At 37.5% G+C, this 23,426-nt stretch overlaps 1 protein-coding gene across 1 annotated transcript in view; it reads left to right on the top strand.

Annotated features, from left to right (window-relative positions):
• Positions 1 to 777: 777 nt before the first annotated feature.
• The window catches only part of LOC140148913 (protein fantom-like), a 64,103-nt gene continuing 41,454 nt past the window's right edge, over positions 778 to 23,426 (top strand). The window contains 20 exon segments of the mRNA XM_072171013.1: positions 778 to 869; positions 3,320 to 3,472; positions 4,262 to 4,403; positions 4,739 to 4,898; positions 5,487 to 5,500; positions 5,502 to 5,565; positions 6,387 to 6,451; positions 7,811 to 7,900; positions 8,294 to 8,366; positions 8,767 to 8,837; positions 9,964 to 9,975; positions 11,255 to 11,360; positions 11,802 to 11,948; positions 12,549 to 12,622; positions 13,394 to 13,533; positions 14,048 to 14,205; positions 16,941 to 17,007; positions 18,493 to 18,713; positions 19,093 to 19,161; positions 19,592 to 19,672. Of these exon segments, the coding sequence (XP_072027114.1) occupies positions 3,397 to 3,472; positions 4,262 to 4,403; positions 4,739 to 4,898; positions 5,487 to 5,500; positions 5,502 to 5,565; positions 6,387 to 6,451; positions 7,811 to 7,900; positions 8,294 to 8,366; positions 8,767 to 8,837; positions 9,964 to 9,975; positions 11,255 to 11,360; positions 11,802 to 11,948; positions 12,549 to 12,622; positions 13,394 to 13,533; positions 14,048 to 14,205; positions 16,941 to 17,007; positions 18,493 to 18,713; positions 19,093 to 19,161; positions 19,592 to 19,672 (1,830 nt within the window). The 5' untranslated portion in view covers positions 778 to 869; positions 3,320 to 3,396.

Raw genomic sequence — 23,426 nt, 5'->3', positions numbered from 1 at the left:
TTTCGCAATGGGCCTATGTGAACAAAAATAATTCCGCAATGAGATTCCTTCACCATGGCAGCAAAATTACAGCACTTTGAATCCTACAAGATCTAGCTGTAAAAAAGCGCTATATAAATCAGAAATTTATTACATTATTTATTTAAATAGTATAAACTGAAGTGTGCAGTTTACGTGCAAAGAAATCCAATTTATTTGCAATAGGGCCTAGTTGTATTTTTCCCTGTAGCCTACTTTGTAGAGATAATTATAAAATTCTATGATAAAAATGTCAGTATTTCGGATTCCTAGACCGACCCAGATGTTGCATGTTGCTGATCATTAATAATGTTAAGTACCATCATTTTGTCAAACAAAAGCATATGTTAAAATTGATATAGGCCTAGAGAGTCTCAATGCTAACGAAGCGCACGCAAATTTTTTTGCCCCCCCCCCCCCTTTCAAAATACCTAAAACTTTTTGGTCCCCCCTCTAGTAAGGTCCAAAAATTTTTGGTCCCCCTCCCTTTTTACCAGCCTCCCCCTACCAAAGTATTAATGAACACTCCCTTAGCTAGCCCATTACCCAGATTTTGTATCATGAAACTTCTCAATGTGGCTCACATTAATTAGTCTGGATCTGTACAAGTATAATTTATCTGGACCAGTTTTCTACTAGGGTGTGCCAAAATAGAGGGCGTATCATGAAATCACAAAATCTCTTACTCTAACACTAAAAGTGACACTCATGTACGTACGATTTGTATGAGATTCTAATAGAGTAGTGTAGGCTCAGAGACTAAGAGGCGTCCTTAGTTATAACTTCCGGTTTACATTCGGTTTATTTTGATTTTGACACGACATTCCTGCTCAGTATGCAATCAAGAAAAAGTAAGTGAAAAACAGGTTTTGTCACGGATTCGAAACAGTGCAAAGGTTAGCTTATCTCTTCGAAGATAGGGGTGAAAATAATAACCACAGACAGTCCCAGCTGAGTCTGATTTTAATGTAATGTAAACGTGGAGCTTTCAATTTAAAAAGTCATGATTGCACTTTGCAGGCTAAGTAAGCTTAATTTTAATATTCAAAAGGCAAGGGCTAGCAAAGTAAGCTTAAGCCTTTTACAAATAAGCAATACATGCATTGAATAAACAAAAACATGTGCATGTCCAAAATAGACTTTTGCAAAGAACTTTCGCATTGCTGCTCACCGATCATGTAAAAAGAACTAAAAAAGTTAATTTTTTATTACTTACAAATTACATGGTCTGGGTACGCGCTGGTGAATTGCGATCGCGTAGAAGTGACAAGGTCACCTACTACGCGCCGCGCCGACGACCAATGGGTCAACCGGCTTGTTGTCAAGTCCGTTGATCAGCCAATCAGCGTGATTGTTTATTTCTTATTTCAACCGGCTTGTTGTCAAGTCCGTTGATTGATCAGCCAATCAGCGTGATTGTTTATTTCTTCTGTGTGTACGCTTGGCGCACGCGCACAGCTCGGACCAAGGAAGTAATAAAAAATTAACTTTAGGTCATGCCTGCAGCATTCATGCTAATGATTGTGTATGTAGGTATGACTATGTCTGAGAGGCAAACTTTAGTTAATTAACATAACACATTTGATTTCCTATTACCGTAACCACCCGGGTATAAGCCCACCTTCAGGTATAAGCCCACCCCCTATTTTTCAAAACATTCTGGGAACAAGGGTGCACTCGGCTATATAAAGCCCAGTACTAAATTTTGGCCAAGTTCTTAAATCAAATCAATGCTTTTCTCTCACATTTAAGAACAAAGAAAAAAAATTATCAGCTGATAATTAACATTCCACACTTAATAGAATGTTAAGAATTTGACATAGATGATAGAAATTACTGGTACATTGGGCATATATATACAAATGGGGATGATTCCCGGGGAAGATTTTTCTTATTTCTAAATTCAAGTACTAGCCCCTCCCCGGGTATAAGCCCACCCCCATTTTGAAGTGAAATCTGCCATCTAGGGGAGTGGGCTTATACCCGAGTACGGTAATGCTAATGCTAGTCAGCCAAATTGGCCTAGACCGGAGCCCAAACACAATACATATTATTTACATAGAAATTTAAAAGAAAAGATTGGTCAAGGAAACCTACATTAAATATGTTGTTCACTTGACCCAAATATATGATTTTTGTTGTTGTTGAATCGCACATGGAATTTTAGAGGGATCATTTTGATAGCAGTTCCACATAGAAAAGCTGCTATCATCATCATGAGACTATCACTGTTTTAAGATCTAGAAACACCACCAAAATGCTGTTTTGTCATGGACGAATAATAGAGCATGTAGTGCGATGGACTTGCTTGCAACTCCATTCACCGACGTGAGGACAGTGACAAAAAACAAGTCCTTATTAGGCTTATATAAATACGCGATTTACGTAGCCTATATCGCTAGCTATCGTTGGTGGCAGCAGCATTTTTCTGTAATTATATATTCATATATTCATAATGTATCAAGATGGAGGTCGAGTCCCGGTTCTCGGTCTCTAATTCTGTGGTGGCAGCAGCATTTTTCTTCAGTCACATGATAATGGCACCGGCGGATAATACACAGGGCAAGCCGACGGTGTCCCAACTTTTTGCATTAACGCGCTGGTATATGAGTTACAACGGCCTGGTTTTTTAGCTGAATCTTTTTGATGAAAGTCAATCAGGGTCAGAAATTCGGCAAGAATCCATTCTCGCAAAGATTCTCGTCAACAAAATTGCAAGAATCTAAATGGATTCTTGTAAATATTTCCGCTTTTATCATACAAGTTACATGGCGAGAATCAATGATTCTGGCAAAATTCCACTGGGAGAATCCAAAAGGATTCTCGCACTTGGTTGCGAATTTTTGACCCTGTCAATCTTTGAAAAGATGTGGTCATTTTTTTCAGCCCCCCCTTAGGAGGGTCAAAATTTTTTTTTCAGGGCCCCCTTTTTGCATCAGGCCCCCCTAACAAGTGTTTGTGAACGGTTCCTTACTTTGAAGTTGGTAATGGGTAAATTACACTGTGGGCTGATCAAAATGACCATTTATTATTTCAGTCATAACTTCACCCTCCCCAAAATCAATGTTTTAGATTGGTCCCAGATGAACTCCTATGATAGATTCCAGCTTGGTGCTAAAGCTCCTTGTTCAAACAAGACCATGTCAGTACACACAACAGGAGTTGCAGGGATTTGTAAAAACGACTAAGTCCATATTAGTATTATAGATGTGTGGTCTTGTTAACTGAGAAGAGGCTTTCGCACCAAGCTGGAACCTTTCATAGGAGTTCATCTGGGACATTGTTTTTTGTTCTAATACAGGGCTTGCAATGGCAACATAACTGGTTACAGTACACAATATATTTTTGCACGTAATATGACTGCATTGGAGTCTTAAAATGGACAATGAGAGCAACATAGATGACATCCCGGTTAGAGACCCTGGAGCAGGACCTGGTGGTGTAGTACATAAAGGTATTAGGTGTAATCAAATAATAATGAATAGATGACATCCTAGTTAAAGCCTTTTGACGTCCAGTGTGTTCTATGTTAGCTTTGCGTTACTTGGTGCGTGTACAATACTTTCACGATCAAAGTTGCACGTATTTGCACATAAGAAACAACGCTAACTCGTTAAGCTAATGCAGCACACACTGAACTAGTGCCGCTGACTGGAGGTAGAGCAGGACCTAGCGGTTTAGCACATAGAGCAGAAATTAACCAATTTTTGGAGTTTTAGTTGAAAATGAACATTATAACTAGCCGACTATTATAGATTGTACATAAATACATGCACGGTATTCAACTTCACAAATCTATGATTTTATCAATTAGCATCATTTTGAGAGTCATTGTTTCTCTTAAAATTGTGTAATAAATCAATATTCATACATGCTCTTTTTCAGGGTAGTAATTGGAGGAAAGTCTTTAGAGAAATTATTCACTCCAGGATTTGAAGATTCATTTTAAATTTGAAGCAGTTGTGATTTCAAATTCTACTTCTTTCATAAAACATCTAGCTTAATTGCCTTACAAATTTGAAAAAATAAATATAATGTAGATTACGAGGGATTGTATTTATATTATAGGTATGTTATATAAATGTCCTCTGTGGAGGATACTAAATGAAAATCACAAATTTGAAATCAAAGTGCCCCATCTGGCTGGTGTTTCCATTCATCCTAATTATATGCAAATTACTGTCAAATCACTTGTTGTCATGGTTATTTGATTGATTCAACTGAGATTGTTTTTTACTTATAGACAACTCACATAAGCAGGCACAGCAGAGACGGGCAGTAGCCAAGATTGGCCGTGAAGAGTTAGAAGACAGATACCTAAGACTCCATGATGAGAATCTTATTCTCAAGAAACATGCTCGCAAACAGGAAGAAAAAATTAAAAAGTAAGTAAATATGATGCTCAACATAAATTGGTTATGGTCAGGTGTAGATGAGAAGTTAAAATTAATTTTAAGTAGATTTTACTTTAAAATATGAATAATGCAAAAATGTAAGTAGCAGTTTTGTGCCTGGCCTTTGACAGTGCTCTTTTACAAGCTCCCTGTGTATTCAGTGAAATAAGGGAATACATTACTAATTTTGAAGAATCACATTTTGAGTTACTATTACAAATGTAAACCAAGAGAACACTGCTGCATAGTTTGCATCAAAAATGGTACACTGGAAACATTACCTGAATACATACTTCAAATTATTCTGAACTTTGCACTGCCCACAGAATGGCCACCAAACTTCTGCGTTTGGTAAATGACCGCAAACGACATGACCAAGATGGTGGTGTCAGAAAGGTACGGGATGTTGAGACAGAAGAGATGTTGGAAGAATTACAGGGAAAAGTCAGAGACTATGAGAAACAAAATGATGCCCTCCGAAATAAGGTATAGTCTAGCAGTTAATATACCAATTTGGCAGAAGTTGGTGTAAGATGTACAATAAAAGCCTCAATTAAAGTGTTTTATCGTTGTTAATTTAGCAGAGCATAAGGATCACAATGAGATTGTATGAATTTCTCACATGGTCTGTTTTTAAAGGATTCAAAAACAGAAATGAATTATAAACCTTATATCGCTATGTGTTTGGTTGTGACATTTTAGATTGCATATACTTGAAACCTGTGCACCATTTTCAGAATCACTGCATAATATACTTCCGTGTAAAGGTGGTACAATCGGAACGCTATCCCGTACAAAAACACATTTTAACATCACTACCAAACTCAAGCCATCACAGGGTATAGTTATCATGTGTATGATGATCAGTTTACAACCACAGGTGGATATTATTATTTTGTGTTATTCATTATATTTCTTTCAAATCAGTGCTCAGGCATACTTTCACTACTGCTTGGTGTCAGCAGGTTGGGAGTTCATGTTTAAGTTGAAATGGGGGTTATGTATGTTTTATTTGGTGATAGGATACCATTTTTGATATATGATACTAAAAGGTTTTTAATTCTTCCTTTCCAGCTGATCGTTGCCAAAACAGCTAGCTACACAGTCAAAACGTCCAACTAATTACCCACATGTGCAATCCAGAATAGATACAGTAAGTATTGGAGTCCGATTGGAATACTTGTCAGTGTTAGATAGTACACACATATCATCATATAGGGAAATATTTGATATGTACTAGTAAAATGTGCTCAATGCACTGGTTATGAATACGTAATTACGTAATACGTATTGACAACATTCAATCCATAGCAGATTTATGGCCAGTGGAATGTATTGTCATTCATCTGCAATTTGATTGTCATTTAATAGCCAAGAATTAAAGGCATGGACTGATATCTTATCCCATTTGTGAAGTCAAGTCATTTGTGAAGTGAAGTCATTACTTCAAGTCTAGATTCACTGTGAGGAAAAGTCAAACATTTGAGTAATCATGAAGTTGAATCACAAGTCATAACTTGTTACAAATCTGGCATATATACAATGTAAACTTGTTAACGCAAAACCTGTTAACACAAAATTTCTGATAACACAAAATAGTTGAAGTCCTTAGCATATAGACAAATCCGATTCCGATGGCAGCCATTGAAGGGGGCCATCCCACCTGAAATATGAAATGATGCAGGCTTGCAACACCATTTTGGTGTGGCTAGCCCCCAGTAATTGCGGAATGAATTCTGACCATCACTTGGCTCATCGGATTAGTGTATACATTGTACCTTTATACATCATAATATGACCCAATAACACAAAATCTTGTTAACACAAACTAAAATCAAAAGGCCCTAACAATTTTGTGTTACCAAGATTCAGCTGTACAATTTGCTCATACTTTTCAAATTGTGTATTATGATATTTTGGTGAATGTGTGTAGTATTCATTGTACTGTCATCCTTTCACATTTTTCTTGTTTAGGGCATGGCCAGACCAGCCCCACCAGATCACATCAAGAGAGGACTACGTGTTCAAGGAGGATCAAGGTATAGTGTCAATTAAGAACATCAACATTGTTTAATGTGACACCTCAAAATAGTTTTGAGCTAACATGAAATACATTGTGCTAGCTATAACAGAAAATTCTGGACCTGCACAAAAAGCCCAATGTGAAGCCTTTGATGAGCAAAAATGAATGTAAAAATTGCCTCTTTTTAAAACTCAGTAGTACTAGTAGGGGGTTTTGTATCTCTACCAAAGTACTGTAATACAATAACTGATATAGCTTCAGACACATGTTTTCAAATCCTGAAGATTCTTTATTCCTACTTTTTAATGTAGACCCTTGACCCCAACTTCCTCTCTGCAAGTTGAGATTTTAGCGTCATCAGTACATGGGATCTTCTCATAATATTACGTGTTTTGGAGATCTATGGTATTGGCAGGGCCGTTCCTAGGGATTTTGCCGCCCTAGGCAAAGCCTCTTCCTGCCGCCCCACCAGAACATACCAAAAAAAGTGTTAAAGGGGCCCCTTGAAAACTCACCTTTTTTTTCCTGTGCCGGAGCTATAAGGTTTGTGGTGCTCAGGGCTATAAGGATATATAATGACAATCCCCGGACTCGGCCCTGATTTGGTAAAATGATCTAACTTGAAATTAAAATCGCCGTTTCGAGAAAAAGAGCTTTAAAGTTTGAACACTTGCCGTTTTTCTTTTTGAATAAAATAAATTATTAAACAGATCTAATGACTCTAATTATTTGCTGGCATGATGGTGATTTGAGGATGTCACCAATGGAAAGAGCGCCCTCACATTACCCATGATATGGATTTATCTCAAAATTTCCAAATTTCAAGTTAGATCGTTTTACCAAATCAGGGCCGCGGTGACAACCCCCACCCCAATTCTTGAAACAATTGTGCGCGGAGCGAGCAAAAATGTGCACAAATAGGGCTTTCCACTGATTAATTTTGGTTACAATGATATTGAATATCGGTCTTAAATTGATATTGTAAATGATTTTGGACGAAATGCGCGCAAAGCGCCCGAAAATTTTGACTTTCATCACTTGGAGGGGCGCAGAATCGATCCTGAATTGGTCAATTCTGCGCCCCTCACGGAAGCGCTGTCATTTTTTCTTCCTTTTCTTTCTCCATTCCCGTTTTTTTTCTTTTTCGCCCTTTTTTTTTGCGTCCCTCTACGTTTTTACCGCCCTAGGCGACCGCTTTACCTGGCCTAATGGTCGGAACGGCCCTGGGTATTGGGATTTTTGTCCTTTTCTTGGTATGCAAAAAGAAATTGCACCACAGTAACCCATGTCAATCGGTTACACACAAATATTAGCATCTATCCCACAATACTTCACCAGACTCAGCTGAGCCTTTTATCTCCCTGTTTGCTTGTAGGTCTGGTACACCTCGTGCCTTGAGGACAGATGTCTTGCCGAGATATGGGCATAGTTTACTAGAAGAAGCTAGAGGTGAAAACCAAAGATTGTAAGTATCTTTTAAAACCTGTGTCATGTTAAACTGATTGACAGGAGGTGATGTACCATTATGTATATTTAATACATAAGATTTTTAATTAAATTTACTTTTCCACAGTTTGTATCATGCAGCTGTAAACCTCAAGAAAAGTTAAGTTAACACTATCACCAGTAACAAGCAATGCAACACAATGAAGCCTGTGCAAAAAGTTATCTGAATAATGAGCTCAGTACACTACAAAGTACTGCATTGTTATTGGTTGATATAGCGAAGGTGGAAACATCTCCTCCAACCCACCCCTACATAAGTTACTTTCTCATTGGATACTGGTCAATACATTGTCACACTACTTGTAATACAGGTGTGGTATGTTTATATTTTGTCCTCATTTTATTTTAACAGAGAAGAGGTTATTCAGGACTTGCAGGATCAGATCATGGCCCATGAGCAGGACAAAGAAATCTTAAGGGAACAGGTAAGAGCATGCTTGACTCACACTACAATATATAAATAAATCGGAAGATAGTCAGAGCAGGTATTGTAGATTGCCTCCTATAACTTTATTTAATTGAAGAGTAATTAATTACAAACCATTGTTGTGTGTAGGGCAACAATTCTGCCTCTCAGTAACAAATGTAGTATCTACTACATGATTCCTTTGGAGGGTTTTACTTTGACAGGAAAAGTGGTCCATTTGCTAACATCTAGCAGTTGTAGTGCATAAAGCTTTGGTGCATATCTATGTTGCATAATATTGTAATGATTTTTCCCCATTTTACAAAATATTAGCTGCTAGAAGATTTACAATTATATCAAAATATGCTCTTTAGGTAGCAATGTTTCTTTTCATGATCCTTTTGTTAACCTGCTTGTAGATGAGAACCAGACAGCTAGAACATGAGGAAGCACAGCTGATACTCAAAGAACAGATGTCAGTTGGTCAAAGGTAGGTGTCAATGAGTAGTACATGGTAGTCAAATAATGCAAGAAAAGTAAGACAAAGAAATGCTTTTGTACTATGGAAAGATGACACAACTACTTACCATGGAACATATTAGGATAAATAGAAGACTTGATCTTTTTCATCTGTTTATTTCATGTTTGAAAAACAAATTCACAATCATAATAATTCATATCATGATCATATGAAATTCATGAATCAATGGTAGATTACATCATCTAATCTGTAGTATGAAGAGAATACAAGTTGCTGCAGATCAACATCTTTTAAATACTGTTGCGGGAAAATGTAGTTATGATGAGTCACAAACTCACAACCACAACAAAGGATGCAGAATATTCAACCAAAATTGCTGCATCAAAATGGAGTAGAATTCCTTCATACTTTCAGCTGGATAGATTTGTTTCCATTAAAATAGCTCATTCATATGAATAGTTTAAACTTAAGCATGTAATAAGACAAACCAGTCACTAATTCCCAACATAGTTTTGTTCATATTTCATGAATGTTATCATATTTAATAACAATAAAACAATATTCAGTAATCATTGAATTAGTACAAACAGGCCTAGTAGCAGATCCCATCAGTTTACTTAAACCATGTGAACATGGACAGTCACCGATAAAACATATTCATTAGAAATGTCACTAAATCTCTGTTTGCTTTATTACTTCACAGCAGTGTTTTGTTTGTTTGTTTGTTAATTTCTCTTGTGATGTTTAATTGTGTGCATTGTTTCATATTCAATATTCTTCTTTCTTGAGAAATACAAGCATGTGCGTTTAAAAGAATCACAAGATATATTTAAAGAATCTTTCCATGGAAGGAAAAGTGATTGAATTTGTGATTATAGTAACATACAAAGGCATGGATGAACATCTAAAACACATGCTATATAGTGCATTGCTCTATTGAATAAAACAAAAATTAAAATTGGAACAAAATGTGGTGAGGTGTTTTAGATATTTGATTAAAATTGTGACGCAAATGCTTGTACATTTTCTGTAAATTTCTAGTAGATGCCATGTAATAATATTGTCATTATCACCTGCATTACTCTCATATTTTCTCTCTGCTGCTGCTGTTGCTGCTACTTGCTGATGTTGCCAGAACTTCTGCCAAGTAAGTGTTTCTATATTGTATGCAGTGATTACATATTGGGAAATTAGTAAGGATGAAGTGTGATGTTTGTTTACTGCATTGCATTGTTTTGCTTACATCTCAACCTATGCAAAGGTGTTTTTGTGTTATGTTTGAATACATTTTCTTTCTTTATCCATTTGTCGGATAAATGATATGTTGGATCCTTATGTATGTGGTTATAATCATTATACACACAAATGACACACACACACACGCCCCCACTAGTAAATGCAGTCAATATTTTGGAAACGCAACCAAGGAACACAGCTCCTGTGCATCAATTACATAGATTTCTCAGGTGTGTGTCCTCATTTGCTGGTGTTTACAAAACGACAAACACATAGAGGAGGGTACTTACGACAAATGATCATACAGGTATGTTCCCCTGGAAATACCCCTGATAGTGGACCGCACAGCTACGAAAGACTCTTGAATTTTACCAAAATAGAGCACTGAAAAGCCCATGATTTTGATAATTCCAGGTCTAAAAGGCCCTTAAATTGCTCATTCCTCATCTTTCTGGTTTTTTCTTAGGTAATTTTCAACCAGAAAGCCAAATATGGGCATGCTTCTAAACTAATGTTATCAAGTCTGTGCTTGAAACTTGTTGTGAATATTTCTTGGGCTTGTGTTCAAGGCTTACCCTATCAGTATAATTCAACCATTGAATTGACACTGTTATTATGCATGTACATCAGAGCATTTTGGATGGTATTCTATAAAGGGCTGGTGTCTATTTTAGTTTTGTTTAATACCACTCAACTTGCTCCTCAACCAGTGTCTTAGCTAGCCACCTGTTTCCCCGTCATTTCAGAGGGAAATTAGCTTCTGGGACAAAAAAAACTTAATGTCTTTGACAGATGTACATTATAATTGTAGGTGTTGAGAAAGGCTATTGACCTAAGGCAATAGCAATACATATTGAAACTCTTTGAACCCCCAATGGGCTGCAGAAGTCTGGTAAATGTTTTAAAGGTCAAATTAGGACAGGCAATTTTATTCAAATGATGGGACAAACCTCAATTCCTAGCTAAGACCCTGTCCTCAACTGTGAAAAGATTAGATGTTACTGCATGTAACATGTCTGTTCAAATTAAGCTTGACCTGCATGGTTTTTATCTACTTTTTCCTTCTGTTTGTTTCTTGTTATTTTTTAATTGAATATAATTGGGGATGAAGCTTTTGTTGCCCCACTATTTATGCTCATCGGCAAAGCACACTGATTGTCTTTCTAATAGGCTTATTCTAACTTCTGCAGGAGTAATATCCAGGAAAATGTTGAAATGATTCGTCTGCAGCGAGAGGTGAAAGAGAAGTCCACCAAACTGACAGCACTTAAAGTCCAATATGCAAATTTGGAAGAGGTAGGCAGATCAAAACTAATTCCCATTCATTCAGCACATATATAATAATTTGAGAATGGAATTGAATCATCAGGGTAATTTTCAAATTTAATTATTTAATTGTAAGGATTGGGAAAGAAAGGAAGTAAGAAAATGTGGGAATGAATCTTTTGCTCTCTCTTTATTGGTCGGATTTTGCCTGTGTGTAAGTGGAAGACATTCACGCTCATGAATAATAAGATCATGTGTATATTGATGCTGCGTATGTTAAATGAATAAATAAATATGGGATTTATCTCACATTATAAATTAAAACTGGATGAAAATCTGTGGTAAGTTTGTTCAGTTTTCCTGTCCAGCTGTGTTTTCGCATGTAGCAATGTTTAGCGATGCATTTTGAATGAAGTCTTGTATAAGGTAAAATGTTATATTAAGACATGTTTGAATTTCTTGTGTGTACAGAATCTGAAAGCAGTGAAACTGAGTCATGATGCAGTGCTGGGTGAGATGGAGAATCTTAACAAGCAACTGCAGACTGAGCAGAGTAGAGGATTATCATTACAAACAGAGCTGAAGTCAACTAGTTCATCTTCAAGGACAATACTAGAGGTAAATTAACTTCGTATAGTTGTATTGCAAATATGATTATGATAATGTGTTCAATGCAAGATAAAATATTTTGTTTGGCTTTTGATTTTTGAGCAATGTTTATAGAATACTAGATAATTATGAAGATCTACAAGATCAAGTGTGTCTAGAAGATCACAGTTGAATTTTGGATAGAGATGGGACTAAACAAATATGCTGGCCATTCCATATTGTTTGATGGTGATGATTGATAAGCGATTCTTGTACCAGAATCTACTGAATCAGTTTTGATACATTTTTGTGTATGCAATGTGCAAACTATTATTCAGAAAAGTCAGATGGACCCATGTTGCTTAATCTCATCACATATGTGTGTGTCACAAATCCAATGTACCAGCTTTGTGATCAGAAAAGAGGATAGAAAACAGATATCTCTCTTAATTTCATTGTCTTTTCTGATTACTCATTTTATATGTAATTTTGTTTGTCATTGTAAAGATTTTCTGCTTCAATGATTCTACGAAAAAGACATATTATAGAGATGGACAGTTAGTATTACATTAACCATTACATTACACCCGTCACCTAACGATGATTACTATTTTGCATATTCAATTGCAGCTTCAAGAACGGATTGTTGACATAGAGAGGGAAAAGGAAATCCTAAATGAAGCCAATGAGAAATTACTCAACAGGTAATGATTAGTTACTTCACAAATAGGTGCATTCAACATGGTTAGGGTGATGCTGGTTTCATGCTTGCCGCTGAGCGATGTGATGCTTCATCACACCACATGTACTTTTCTGAAACCGGATCGGCACGTCACTGAGCGGCAGCTGAGCGATGTGACGCTTCATCACGCCACATGTACTTTTCTGAAACCGGATCGGCACGTCACTGCGTGATGCTGGTTTCATGCTTGCCACTGAGCGGCAGCGGCATGACTATGCAAGCAAATGTTATCGTTCAGCACCGCCAAAAATTGTTTCCTGATCTCATATGTCAGAGCGGCACCGCTCCCGAGTTGACTTGAATTCAAGTCCTAGTGATCTACCGCTCGTGCACAGCGGTGGTGTGATCGCTAGCATTTCACCGCTAGCATTTCTGGTGCGACTGCTCAGTGAAACAAAATTGTCGTTAGGTAGGCAAAGCGGCAAGTGGCAGGAAAGTATGAAACCAGCATAAGCCTAATTGTGGCGTATCCTTTGTTTTGAACAAACATAGGCATGGTAAGACATGTTATGCTCATATAGTTCCAATCTTGTGTCAGCAAAAAGTGATGCTCAGATTTAATTAAACAGGTCTGATTTCACCAAAATCAAATATATTACCGCAGAAGATTTTAGTGGCTTTGATCATTTATTATTATGTCTGCTAGCTTGATCCGCTATTGGTCATCAATTTGATGACCAAAAATATTCCTGATTTGTTCTTCACCTTTATTTTTTGTTTGTTTGATTTTCAGTGCATTTGATGCTGAGCGTGAAAGGCAGTACCGAGCCAATGAGAAGCAATTAAAACTTCAGATCGCACAGCTTGAAGCTACACTCAAAGGAGACTTAAATGATAAGAATACACTACTTGATAAGCTCAATGAGGAGAGAGGTAAGATATTGAACAATGTTTGTGTTTTATTCAGAGTTGTACATTTTCAAGTCCATGGGCACCTTTGTCTTCCCTTTTGTCTTCTGCTTTTTTCATTAAATACACTAGCAACAAAATGGTAAAGTTGCAGAAAGAAGAACAATCTGTATTCTAAATAAGTTTAAATCCCTTTTTGATATGTTGGTACCAGATTGTATGACCATACATTTGAATAGAATCTGGTTGCTATAACCCCAAATCATTAAGATTTATCAACATCAACATGACCAGAGATTCTTATTGAAATTCCATGTCCAGCTCATCAGAAATATTTTTAACTTGCCAAATAGGAACACCCTAAATATGATGTAAGGGTGGTGCATGTCACTTTCATATCTGTACCTCAACCCTTACAAATGCAACATAATTGTGTCAGGACCTGTATTTTTAGCAAACCTACAAGTAAACACAAGACTGAGAAGATGGCAACTACTTGAGTTAATATATGCTGTTTTGTTGTATTATATGTCCACAGAACAATATGAGAAGTTACAGAAAGAAAGTCGTGAATCACAAATCAATTATTTCCAAGTGAGACAGCAACTTGAGGAGCTTCAGGAGAAGATGAAATTTTTTACCAAAGAAAGTGCCGTAGACTTCCAAGAATTGGAGGAAGCATTGATTATTGTGAAGGTAAAAATTAAGTCTTTGATGAGGGTGCAGTTGGGCAGGAAATTATTATTTAATGTGTACCTTGTAAACACATGAAATGTAGACAGTTCATAATCTAAGGTCATTTCAGTGTAGGGTACTTCCCACTTCTGAATAAAGCTCATTTACAGATATTTCTTCCAATTGTGAAGTATCCCTACAAGGTCAAAAATGTCATTTTATTGAAGTATCTAAAACCAAACCATGGTTAGCTTAGGTTAACACTTGTGAACAGACAGTAGTCTATAGGACCTTATAATATATAAATGTTGCCTTGCACTCTAAAAGTTATTTAAAAGTGATGAATGTCAACACCAAGTGACAACAGCATATGTGAAGAAGTAGACCAGTCTCTTTTATTGCAATTAAATATTGATGACTCTGGGTTTTTGTTGTCACAGAAATTAAAGCAAAGATAAGAACTAACCAGATTCCTTCTGAACCTTCTGAATGTTTAGTCAGCAGGGCGGTTTTCCGCAAGTCGCTAACTTGTGTGGGTTGCGCGCATTTAAATTGCAGGTGTGCCATCGCTTTTGTTTTAAGTCTGCGTCAGTGTCATCATTCTGCTTGAAGTCTATAGTGTCTTTTTGCTTGAAGTCTACAGTGTCTTTGTGTTTGAAGTCTACAGTGTCTTTCTGCTTGAAGTCCACAGTGTCTTTCTGTTTGAAGTCAGTGTCTTTCTGCTTGAAATCTGCAGTTGCTTTCTGCTTGAAATCCCCGGTGTCTTTCTGCTTGAAATCCACGGTGTCTTTCTGCTTGAAATCCACGGTGTCTTTCTGCTTGAAATCCACGGTGTCTTTCTGCTTGAAAACCACAGTGTCTTTCTGCTTGAAATCCACTGTGTCTTTCTGCTTGAAATCCACGGTGTCTTTCTGCTTGAAATCTACAGTGTCTTTCTGCTTGAAAACCACAGTGTCTTTCTGCTTGAAAACCACTGTGTCTCTCTGCTTGAAGTCTACGGTGTCTTTCTGCTTGAAGCCCACAGTGTCTTTCTGCTTGAAATCTACAGTGTCTTTCTGCTTGAAAACCACAGTGTTTTTCTGCTTGAAGTCTACAGTGTCTTTCTGCTTGAAGTCCACAGTGTCTTTCTGCTTGAAGTCTACAGTGTCTTTCTGCTTGAAGTCCACAGTGTCTTTCTGTTTGAAGTCAGTGTCTTTCTGCTTGAAATCTGCAGTTGCTTTCTGCTTGAAATCCACGGTGTCTTTCTGCTTGAAATCCACGGTGTCTTTCTGCTTGAAATCTACAGTGTCTTTCTGCTTGAAAACCAGTGTCTTTCTGCTTGAAAACCACAGTGTCTTTCTGCTTGAAGTCTATGGTGTCTTTCTGCTTGAAGCCCACGGTGTCTTTCTGCTTGAAATCTACAGTGTCTTTCTGCTTGAAAACCACAGTGTCTTTCTGCTTGAAGTCTACAGTGTCTTTCTGCTTGAAGTCCACAGTGTCTTTCTGCTTGAAGTCTACAGTGTCTTTCTGCTTGAAGTCCACAGTGTCTTTCTGTTTGAAGTCAGTGTCTTTCTGCTTGAAATCTGCAGTTGCTTTCTGCTTGAAATCCACGGTGTCTTTCTGCTTGAAATCCACGGTGTCTTTCTGCTTGAAATCTACAGTGTCTTTCTGCTTGAAAACCACAGTGTCTTTCTGCTTGAAAACCACAGTGTCTTTCTGCTTGAAGTCTATGGTGTCTTTCTGCTTGAAGCCCACGGTGTCTTTCTGCTTGAAATCTACAGTGTCTTTCTGCTTGAAAACCACAGTGTCTTTCTGCTTGAAGTCTACAGTGTCTTTCTGCTTGAAGTCCACAGTGTCTTTCTGCTTGAAGTCTACAGTGACTTTCTGCTTGAAGTCCACAGTGTCCCCATTTTGCTGGAAGTTTACAGTGTCATCATTTTGCTTTAAATTTACAGTGTCATCATTCTGCTTTAAGTTTACAGTGTCTTCTCCCATGGAGTTCCATTTCTTCAATGTTCTTGGAAAAAATGGATATTTAAAAACATCTTTTCTTGCAAACGGCACTTCTGCTTTCTGCTTCCTAGTCTTTCTGCTTCCCAGTCCTAGTGCTTCCATGACAATGTAGATGATGCAATTACGAGGGGGTATCCAAAAGTTTTTGACATCAAGCAGAAGTGAAAGAGCTATACCGATGAAATTTTGTCAGTGTAATCACTGGTCCTTATGTACATTATGGTCCAAAAATGGTCTCATAAGTATGTTTACTTTCTTCACAGGTGGCGCTGGATGGGAAGTAGGCGCACAACCTTTTCATGATAAGATCCTCCACTTTCTTGAGTTTTTTCACTGTGGCCGCATGATCCGTAAGTGATGGACGTCCACTTCTTGGCTCAACTGTGAGGGACATGTCGCCAGTTTTGAAATTCTTTTTAAAAAAAGCAATAGTGCCATATGATGGGCAATCATCACCGTAGATTGCTTTCATTTCATCATAGATTTTCTGAGCATTGTAGGCCTAACCCTTCAAATGCCGGAACTTAATCACGCTGCGTGCCTCAATTTTGCAGGTTATGCACCTACTGCCCATCTAGCGCCACCTGTAAAGAAAGTAAACATACTTATGAGACTATTTTTGGACCATAGTGTACATAAGGACCAGTGATTACACTGACAAAATTTCATCGGTATAGCTCTTTCACTTCTGGATGATGTCAAAAACTTTTGGATACCCCCTCGTAAATGTTAATCACTCTGTTTTTGTTTGTTTTTTGTTACAGAAAAGAAAAGAAAGAGGCACACAAGAACTAGAGTTCCTTGAGAAAGTGGATGATGAAATGAATAAAGGTGAGAAAGAATTGGTTTGTCAGCTAACAAGCTCATAGTAAAGCCAAAGTATGGTACTATCATGTACTATTATATGTTATTTTTAAGCATGGGAAATGAAACTTGATATTGTTGATGATAGAATGTAAATTTATCTATAACTAGCGGGATACCCGCACTTCGCGCGGGTATCCCGCTAGTGAGTAGGCCTAAATGGGAGCGTTCGCTATAACAGGAAGAATTACTGAACAGGTAGAATCATTGAAAAGGTACATTTTATTTATATAAATCTGTCTCTTCTTACATTTCCTTTCTTTTTTTACATGTTATTTATTTATTTAACCCCATTCCCATTATTTTCTAAATCTGTTATTTCTTACATTTCCCTTTTAGCTTCTCTTTCTTTTATTTGCTGCTTGCGATTTCCCGTTTCCATGTTTTTTATTTAATTCTGTTCTCATTATTTTAGCTTCTTTTTTCTTACATTTCCTGAATGGTTTCTTTCCTTCTTTGTTTCGCTTCCGTTTCATTTAGTTACTTTAACCCGTTGGCCTATTACTCGTACCTCTTTTGTCATTTTAATTTCCATTTTCTTTATAGTACCGCTTCATGTTATTTATACAACACACATTTTTTCCCAGTTTTATTACGTCCTCTCATAGCGTGTATGCGGACCCGTCCATGTACCTTTTTGTCTTTTATTTTCTATTTATTTTTCCTTCTTTCTATATTATCATGTCCACTTTCTATATTATTATCATGTCCACTGGTCTCTGGCTCGCAAGTCGCTGGTTTCTGTGCCGCTTCTGCCGATTTATGTAGTCGCGCATGATTACGCACGCTGGCGCTGACGCCGCTGCCTACCAGCTGCAGTTTTTCATAACAAAACCCTGTTTTTACCCATATTTTCACTGTTTTGGCAGCCAATTCTTGACCGATTTCAACCAAATAAAGTCCAGGCAATTTCCCGTATATTCCTCGATCTCCCGTATGAATTTGGCGACATTTGGATCGAAACTGACGGAGCCTTTTACATAAACCACACACATACACACACACCCCCATACAACATTAGCCTATTTATAGTAAGATAATTTCAATAACATTGCCATGTAAAGTTCACAATATGACAATAAGCAGTTGATATCCTTACATAGGATCATGATCATCGATTCAAGTCAGTTGTTTGGCACCACCAAACCTCCCTGAATATTGTTTATAGACCACTAAAATCTGAAGTAGAATCTCTTTTCCAAAATTTGTGTACCGGTACTACTAGCATTTATTATTTTGAACATGGTTGAATGGTATACATGTAGGTTTGACACTGTGCATACTACACAAGGGATACGCTTTATAGGAAATTGGCATTGTACTTCAAGTACACGATTTTGGTACATATTATGATATTATGGCTTATGTGGGACTGTTACCTATCATAAATCAGAAATAGAAAATTGGCCAGTAATTTCAATATTGTGTCTGCCGTGTGTTTTCATATGACAGATCTTAAACAGCAGGTGGCCCTGCTACAAGCAGAGCATGCTGAAACTGCAAGTGAACTGGAGAAAACCCGCAACATGTTGATACTCCAACATAAAATCAATAGAGACTATCAGATGGAGGTAGAGAGCACCACTCATAGGCTGGAAGACTACAAACAAGAATATGAAACAAAGTTGGATGAATCTGCCCAGTTGCTGGATATGAGAGCTGCAAGAATCAAGGTATCTTATTTGGATAATGTTATAAAAAGCCACAGCATATCTAAAGTACTAGTAAATTTATTGTATATTTGGCTTAAACAATGATATACAGTCTGGTTTTACATGTATAATAAAAGATACTTTTACATGGTCAACATGTGTCTTAAAAGATATATCTCACAAATCTGTTGATTGATAAACAATTCTGTAGTAGATACGTTTTGATTTCTACTAATGATCTTGATTTGTTTTGTTAATTCCTGAAATATATGAATGAGGTATGTCAAAGAAACAGAAGCATTGATATCAGCTTTTTTTTTCCAGTAGTAAATTCAAACTGAAGAAAAGTGTGTGACATTTGTTTGAAGTGTTGTCATTTTTGAATTGTTTGTATTGGTAGAAATTGGAGCGACAACTGAGAGATATTGCCTATGGAACCAAGCAATACAAAGTGACTGATGTTGCAGATGTAAGTATATTCCAGGAAGTTATCAGATAGGCATCAATTATGGTGTATAATGACTCTGAATAACTTGATTGGTTGCTTTGCAATCAGCTGGCCTTTTGCAGGAACACTATTGTAGCAGGAGAGTATTTATGTCATATAACTCCCAGCCCTTACTCAACATGTTACTTTGACAGAATTAAAAGTGTTGCTTTTCTGCTGTGTTCTGCCAGCAGCCAAATTTTGCTCAAGTATATTTTGTAAAATGGACGGAATGTAATACTCAAGTGAATATTTTCAGCACTTAATTACAGAAATGCTGCCATTCTTTGCAAGTGTATACATACACAAAATCCATAGAGGATTCAAGTTGTATTGGGGCATACAGGCCATCAAAATAAACATTATCCTGCAATTATTCTCACTCTTCTTATTGCACCTTACTCTCATGCAGAAAGAAGAAGAGTATGAGGAAGTGGATGAATCCATTCATCTGGAGAGGGGTGAGAACCTTATAGAGATTCATATACAGAAGGTAAGAATCCATAGATGGCGCTGTTTAGCTGATGCCAACACAATGATTTTGTTCTCTGTTTTTACAAGCCGACGACGAATGTCGGCTTGTTCTGTCTCTTCTCAATTCTTACAAGCCGACGACGAATGTCGGCTTGTTCTGTCTCTTCTCAATTCTTCTTCTTTCTTCTTTCTTTCTTTCTTCTGGCAACCGCAATCAACTGCATGTAGCTCCGCAAGGGATTGACAGATTTCAACCAAAGTTGACCCAAATGACCATTGGGCTAGGCCAAACCTTCCATTTGACTTTGACCTCGCTGTGACCTTTGACCTAGCTATAAAGGTCAAAAATGTGATTTCACAAAAAAGCTACTCCTTCCACAAATTTCATGCAATGATCATGTGACTCATGCATATGAATCAACATGTGGCAGTGCTTAAAACTTCCTAAAAAGAATTGAGGTCAAAGGTCATTAAGGGGGGCATTTCCGGTCTGAAAGCTAAAAATATTCAAAAAATCACTGTCTTTACAAATTATATAGCAGAGAGTCGCCATTAGCACACATGCATTGCTACTAGCCAGGGTCTTTAGGATGCCTACAGTTTTGGGGTCAAAGGTCATTAAGGGGTTACTTCCGGTCAAAAACCAAAAAGTTAAAAAAAATTTTATCTCAAAATGTAAACAGACCAGAGTAATATAACCATCATACATGAATCAGTGTTACCTGATGTATGCATAGTATTTTTATTTTGGGGGTCAAAGGTCATTAAGGGGTCACTTTCTGTTTTTAACTAAATAACTTCAAGAATTTTTATCTCGACAACTGAACATAATAGAATTTTTTTATTAAAACTGGAACAATGCATTTTGTCGGTGTACATAAGGTTTTTTTTCCATTGAGGTCAAAGGTCATTAAAGGGGTCAAAAGGTCAATCAAAAATTTAAAAAAAATCAAAATCCATGTGTAAGTTCCGATTAAGCTGAAATTCACCAGGAATATTTCTTATGACATCCTAAGCACAATGCAAGAGCAGTTGACCCCATCCGTAACCCAGGGGTCAAGCTATAGGGGTCAAATTGCGGCTTGTACTCAGCGTCTGTTGACTCTAGTTTCCTTCTTACACAGCCGTGACGTTAGTCACGGCTGTGTCTTTTTTCTTACAGGTTCTTTCTTCTTTCTTCTTTCTTTCTTCTTTACACAGCCGTGACGTTAGTCACGGCTGTGTCTTTTTTCTTACAGGTTCTTTCTTCTTTCTTCTTTCTTTCTTCTTCTTTCTGCCGACCACTACATTTGCTCTAGCACTTACATGCTTACGCCGATTTTGACCTAACTTGGTCACAACCATCATTGACCATGCCCCTACATGTCATATGAAACTCGTGGGGTCAAAGGTCACGCAGGGGTCATAGGGGTCAAAAACGTGATTTCAACTCAAAATGCTTCTTCTCCTACAGATTACGTATGACGGTGACCCCACTTGCACACATGCATTACTATTACCCAGTGTCTATGGGGTCCTCACAGATTTGGGGTCAAAGGTCATTAAGGGGTCACTTTCGGTATAAAACGAAAAACCTTCAAAAATTTTTATTTGCTAACAAAAACATAGGACAGTAACGGTATGTTCACACATAAATTGTAATTACCCTGTGTATATGTGGTATTTTTGTATTTAGGGTCAAAGGTCATAGGGTTCTCATAGATTTTGGGTCAAAGGTCATTAAGGGGCCTCTTCCGGTACAAAACTGAATACCTTTAAAATGCTTCTTCTCCCACAAATTACGTGGGACAGTAACACCACTTGCATACATGCATTGTTATTATCCAGTGTCTATGGGGTCCTCACAGATTTGGGGTCAAAGGTCATTAAGGGGTCACTTCCGGTATAAAACGAAAAACCGTCAAAATTTTTATTTGCTAAGAAAAACATAGGACAGTAACGGTATGTTCACACATGAATTGTGGATACCCAATTCATATGTGGTATTTTTTATTTGGGGTCAAACGTCATTAAGGGGTCAATTCCGGTATAAAACGAAAAACCGTCAAAATTTTTTATTTGCTAAGAAAAACATAGGACAGTAACGGTATATTCACACATGAATTGTGGGTACTCAATTCATATGTGGTATTTTTTATTTGGGGTCAAATGTCATTAAGGGGTCACTTCCGGTCTGAGACGAAAAACCATCAAAATGCCCTTCTGCCACAAGTAACATAGCAAAGTGGTGCCACATGCACCCATGCATTGACATTAGCCAATGTCTATGGCCGTTTTCATATATTTTGGGGTCAAAGGTCATTAGGGGTAACAACACGGCTGTGTTCGTGGGTTAGACCACAGCTTAGTCTAGTTCTTCTTTCTGCCGACCACTACATTTGCTCTAGCACTTACATGCTTACACCGATTTTGACCTAGCTTGGTCACAACCATCATTGACCATGCCCCTACATGTCATATGAAACTTCGTGGGGTCAAAGGTCACAGAGGGGTCATAGGGGTCAAAAACGTGATTTCAACTCAAAATGCTTCTTCTCTCACAGATTACGTGAGGACAGTGACACCACTTGCACACATGCATTGTAATTATCCAGTGTCTATGGGGTCCTCACAGATTTGGGGTCAAAGGTCATTAAGGGGTCACTTCCGGTATAAAACGAAAAACCTTCAATTTTTTTTATTTGCTAAGAAAAACATAGGACAGTAACGGTATGTTCACACATAAATTGTAGTTACCCTGTGTATATGTGGTATTTTTTTATTTAGGGTCAAAGGTCATTAAGGGGCCACATCCGGTACAAAACGAAATACCTTTAAAATGCTTCTTCTCCCACAAATTACGTGGACAGTAACGCCACTTGCATAAATGCATTGTTATTACGCAGTGTCTATGGGGTCCTCACAGATTTGGGGTCAAAGGTCATTAAGGGGTCACTTCCGGTATAAAAACGAAAAACCTTCAATTTTTTTTATTTGCTAAGAAAAACATAGGACAGTAACGGTATGCTCACAAATGAATTGTGGGTACCCAATTCATATGTGGTAATTTTTTATTTGGGGTCAAATGTCATTAAGGGGTCACTTCCGGTGTAAAACGAAAAACCGTCAAAATGCCCCTTCTGCCACCAGTAACATAGCAAAGTGGTTCCACATGCACCCATGCATTGACATTAGCCAATGTCTATGTCCGGTTTCATATATTTTGGGGTCAAAGGTCATTAGGGGTAACAACACGGCTGTGTTCGTGGGTTAGACCACAGCTTAGTCTAGTTCTTCTTCTTTCTTCTGGCAACCGCAATCAACTGCATGTAGCTCCGCAAGGGATTGACAGATTTCAACGAAAGTTGACCCAAATGACCACTGGGCTAGGCCAAACCTTCCATTTGACTTTGACCTCGCTGTGACCTTTGACCTAGCTATAATGGTCAAAAATGTGATTTCACAAAAAATGCTACTCCTTCCACAAATTACATGCAATGATCATGTGACTCATGCATATGAATCAACATGTGGCAGTGCTTAAAACTTCCTAAAAAGATTGAGGTCAAAGGTCATTAAGGGGTCATTTCCGGTGAAAGTCTGAAAAATTTGTAAAAATATTCAAAAAATCACTGTCTTTACAAATTATATAGCAGAGAGTCGCCATTAGCACACATGCATTGCTACTAGCCAGGGTCTTTAGGATGCCTACAGTTTTGGGCTCAAAGGTCATTAAGGGGTTACTTCGGTCAAAAGCGAAAATTATCAAAAATGTTTAAAAAATTTTATCTCAA

This window comes from Amphiura filiformis, chromosome 3 (genome assembly GCF_039555335.1).
Source record: "Amphiura filiformis chromosome 3, Afil_fr2py, whole genome shotgun sequence".
Lineage (NCBI taxonomy): Eukaryota > Metazoa > Echinodermata > Ophiuroidea > Amphilepidida > Amphiuridae > Amphiura > Amphiura filiformis.
Note: the sequence above shows the minus strand (reverse complement) of the source record. Positions and strands in the feature narration are given on the sequence as shown.